The 4,655-nt window shown below is 49.7% G+C and overlaps 1 protein-coding gene across 1 annotated transcript in view; it reads right to left on the bottom strand.

Moving 5' to 3' along the window:
• Nucleotides 1-424: 424 nt before the first annotated feature.
• LOC123323725 (spermatogenesis-associated protein 31D4-like) overlaps nt 425-4,655 on the bottom strand; it is a 6,433-nt gene continuing 2,202 nt past the window's right edge. Inside the window, exons 4-5 of the mRNA XM_044912197.1 lie at nt 1,202-4,562; nt 425-1,156 (exon numbers count right to left, since the gene is read on the bottom strand). Coding sequence (XP_044768132.1) covers nt 464-1,156; nt 1,202-4,562 — 4,054 coding nt within the window. The 3' untranslated portion in view covers nt 425-463. The remainder of the gene's footprint in view (nt 1,157-1,201; nt 4,563-4,655) is intronic.

The following is a 4,655-nucleotide window of genomic DNA, read 5'->3' as shown; positions in this document are numbered from 1 at the left end:
GCTACTGTGTAGTAACAGTGAAGTAAAAACAGTGGCTTAATCATTATTTTCTGAAAACTATACCTGTGTTTGATCCTAGAACACTTGCTCTAAAGGGTATAAAACATTCAATGAGGGCAAAGGTGTGAGCTACTATACATTTTCAGGAAGGCTAAGCCAAAGGGCAGGAGACAGAGCCCATCTCCTCAAACTTCATCAGGAAATGGGCTTTGGGGGTCTTGGGGGGCACATGATATCTATTTCTCAAGAGCTCCGGGAGACTGGTCACCTTTTAGAAGCCAAAGGAAGCAATCAGTAACAGCTGAACTGAGTTACCTGAAACCCATGCCCCCAGTACAGTACACAGAACAGACATTGCTATTATCAGAGAAATATTTATTGGAGAGAATCAATATTCTTCACAAGGGATTATTTTGGGGTGGGAAATATCCCCCCCTGGAAATTCTGGAGAAGGGTTTTCTGTCTAAATAGTAGAGGCAGATCTCTGAACACAGTGCCTTCGGCAGTGGTGAGAGTGGCCGGAGGCCCCCTGGCCAGCTTGATGCCTGCAGATGGCGTGTGGGTGGGGTGCAGGCTCCCTGTGGGGCATGGATAGGGGATACTTGTTATGCAGTCGCTGGTCCTTAAATGCCACAGCTTTCTGGGGCTGTCTGTCCTTGTCTCTGATCTGTCTAATACTTCCAGTATGGCCTTGGCCAGCAAAGACAGCTTGTTGGTGGCAGGACTTGGTATTTGTCACCTTACAGGAGGGAGCCCTGTAGTTGAAAGGATACCCCTGGACAGGCTGTGCCTGGGCCTGCACTTGTGCTTCCTGCTGCGTTTTCCCATACTTGGTTGGGAAGGGAATGGGCTGTTGAGGGCAGGTGCTATCTATTGCATGCCAACGCCCCACTTTCTCTTTTAGGAACTTCCCAACGTCTGTCATGATTTTCTGAGCTTTGGTTGTCCCAGTAAAGGCAGTTCTACCTTTAAGTAGGCCTCTGCTTTCCACAGATGATAGAGGGCTGCCCTTCTCCTGGGAGTTTTCTTGCCTCTTGCATTTTATCCCTGGATTAAGCCATTGCAAAAAATGCTTCATTTTTTTTCTGAACGGGCTTTCAGGAGGAGGCTGACCCTTCTGTGATAGGGTCTGGGAAGGCTTGCTTCCCAGCTTTTCCTTCAGTAGCACGTCCTGAGTAGGGAACCTCTTCTTCAATGCCACATCCTCAGTAGGGAAACTGTTCCTTTTAAGTTGGGATGTCCCCAGTCCTGCATCCCCTCCACCAAGCTCTTGTGCCTTGGAGTCCGGAGGGCTCATGGTCACCACAGCTGGTGGGAGATTCTTATTCTGGCACTTCCTTACGACATGCCTAGGGACCCAAGGCTTCTGCTGCTGTTCCATACTAATTCCTGTGTCCTCTGGATGGACATGCAGCACCTGAGAAGCTCCCATGTCCCCACTGGAGACACCCTGGGCATAAGTCAGTGAGGCCTTGTAAGTCAAACTCTCTGAGGCAGGGGGCAGGCCAGTGCGTTGGGCTTGGGCCCGGCTATGCTCTCTGTTTTCCAGTTTAAACTTTAACTCATACAACAGTTGTTCTTTAAGGTTTGAGGATTTAGGATCTTGGGGAATTGATAGGTTTGGTGGGGGGCTTTTAATGGGGATGGTAGTTTTGACTTTATTATCATTCACCTTTATGATTTGGGAGCTTACTGGCTTGCTGGTTGTCAAGGTATTAGATTGTGATTGATGAGCATCAAGTTGCTTGGCCCTGAATATCTCCCTGGACACTGTGGGCACAACGACAGGTTCTAGATTCTTCTTTTTGCCCTGTTGCATTCCTCCTCTACCCCTAGAATTTGCACTCTTATCCTTTGGCTCATGTCTGGCCCCAGCTTGCCTTGCAGGCAGCTTTGGGGGCCATCCGTTGCCTCTGGTGTCATGTTTGACAGGTGTAAGAGTCTGTGTGCCATCCTTAATCTTCTGAACATCCTCTACAAACTCATGGTTGAAAGCAGAGGGTGATTGCCTCGGAATTCTCTGTTCTTCCTTGCCCACAGTTGAGGCGGCAGGGAGAGGATGATCCAGGATGGGGGCTGAATTTGCTGTTCCCACTTTGTCTCCATGGAGAGATTTAGAGCTGCCTCTAAGGGAGTTGAAGCCCCCAGGTTTGGAATTTACCTCAGAAATCAGGTTGGTTGAGGAGGAAAAGCTAGAATGGGATGTGTCCTTTATCAGTTTAAAGAGCTCTATGGATTCAAGGACCCTGGGGGGAAGGCCCCACATCATCCTCATACGAAACCTTTTAATATGGGCTTCCAGCATCTGTTGTGCACTAGATTTAATAAAGGGAAGCTCCTGGAAGGTATTCAGGGAGTAGTCCTGAACCTCTGATGGTGGCAAACTTCTCTGTTTTATTTCAGTGTGGGAGTTCTCAGAACGAAGCAATGTCTGCTTCATACTATGCCATGAATTATGCACAGTCCCGGGGAGCTGACCCTCATTGATTTCCTCAAACTTTTTGCTCAAATGTATTTTCAAGACATTTTCAAGTTGTCTCTGACCTAAAGTCTCCACAGACACTGTTGAGTTTTTCTCTGATGGGCTCCTAAGTTCTTTTTCAGAATCATACCCCATATCATTACCTGAAGAGCTCTCTGGGTCACTCAACAGATAATCTTTTGGGCCATTCTCTGGGTTGTGTCCCTGATCCTTCTCCAGGTCATCGTTGTCCTTCTCCAGGTCATCGTCCTCTAGCTGAATCATTTCTGAGTCCCCCTCAGAGCTTTCAGATTCGCTCAACTTACTCTCCCTCTTAGAGATCCATGTGCGTCCACGATAGCGCTGCAAGTTAGGGGTCTCTGAGAAAACACTTGGACTCATCAGTGATAGAGACTTATAGATCCTGCGGGACAGGCCCCACCGGTGTTGGATGAGCCTCTTCCGAAGGTGACGCTCTAGTTTTGTTCGAAGCTCATCAGTGAGAGGAAACTGCCCAGGAAGGATAGAGATTGCAACACGGGCCTGGGAGGCCCGGTGATTAAGAGAAGGGTTAGGAGCTGAAGGACAGAAGTCCTCCTGGGATCTTTGGACAACAGCGGGTAAACCCCACACAGTTTCCTGTTCCTTCTGCAACACGTTCCATTCCAGCTGTTGCATTTCAGTTGATAGGAGAGACTCTGATTCCTTCTCAGGTCTGTGGAAACACACTCCACAGACCTTAATCTGGGTTAGAGGACCAGATGGCAGGATTGGGAGTGGGGACTGAAGGTGGGCCTGGGGCTGGACCTGAGGGATAGGTAGGGGCTGGGGTTGGGGCTGGTTCTCAGGCAAGCACAGAGGAAGAGGATGGGGAACTACTGGGGATTCCTGCTCTGTGGAGGCATTCGAGATTCTGTTAAAAATAAAGATGGAAGAACAATTGTCCAAGACACGGGCAGCAGAGAACAAGGACTCACTATGCAGAGTTGGGAGACCCCAGAAGAGCTGGATAGGGGTTTGCTGTAAATGGCCCTCCTTTAAGGTGGTTGTAGGATATGGGGGCTGCCGATGCACATGCAGCTCCTTTGATTGGTCTTTGCTGCTCCAGAAAGGAAGGGGGACTGCCAAGTCATGTTTATCAGCAGTTGTTTGTTTTGGAACAGAACGCTTTTTCATTTCCTTCCACATCCAGAAGTCACTCCTCTTTTGGACTTGTTTCTCTAGGAGTGCCAGGACATCAGGGTTGAGAAGTGAGAGGTTAGCAGGCTCCACAAGCTTGGCTGCAGGGTCTCCCCTGGAAGAAGCCTCTGCAGAATGGAGGGCCAGCAACTCGTGATGAACATTATATGGAGCCAAGGTTGAAGGGCAGAAGTCTTTGGCATGAGTTTGCCACCACGGGAAGTCTAAAATTGACAATCTGGAGGCATTAATGCCCATGATTGTCGGGACATAAGTAGGCAACCCACCAGAGCTATCTGGAGATGAGATCTCTGGAATAGGCTTCATTGAGATGGAAATCGATTTAGATTGAGCCATAGTTAAACTGCAGTCTGGCGGTGGTGAAACAGACAGGGTTGGTGGTGCATTATGACAAGCAAAGGTCTCAGTATTTAGAGACAAAGTGGCCTCTGGATGGACAACAGGATCCACTGTCTGAGCATCATTTGGTGGGATTGGAGGAAAGGCAAGGGACTGGGGTGGGAAATTGTCCTTTGGGAATTCGGAATCCAAGGGAGGAAAAGACTCTGGTGGCAAAGAATCACCCGGTGGTGAGGGTGGAAAAAAGTCAGCCAAGGGGGTCACTGGGTTAGGTGAGAAGATGGAGGCAGGTGGTGGGGAAGGCTCAGGCAGAGAAGCTGATATTAGGTCTCCTGGAGGGACTGCTGAGGAGTCAGGGGAGAGAGTGAACGATGAGGAAGTCACAGGGGCTGTGGAAGCCAAGGGAGTAGCATCTTCCAGGGCCTGCGGGAACAGCAGCCGATTGATCTCAGCAGTTGTGCTATTACACACCTCACAGGAGGGGTCTGGACATAGCAGTTGATGAAAGTGGATGGTATCATGATGCCGGCCTAGGGGGCTGCAGGAGACAGGAGGTACAAAGCTGCAGCCAGGACCAGAACAAGGGAAGGAGGACATGCTGGCCTGGCAAGAGGGAGGGGCCACCTGAAGCCTGCTGACCCCTCCCAATGCCCCC

Source organism: Neomonachus schauinslandi, unplaced genomic scaffold, assembly GCF_002201575.2.
Source record: "Neomonachus schauinslandi unplaced genomic scaffold, ASM220157v2 HiC_scaffold_446, whole genome shotgun sequence".
Classification (NCBI taxonomy): domain Eukaryota; kingdom Metazoa; phylum Chordata; class Mammalia; order Carnivora; family Phocidae; genus Neomonachus; species Neomonachus schauinslandi.
The sequence above is the reverse complement of the archived record's forward strand: the minus strand, read 5'-3'. Positions and strand labels throughout refer to the sequence as shown.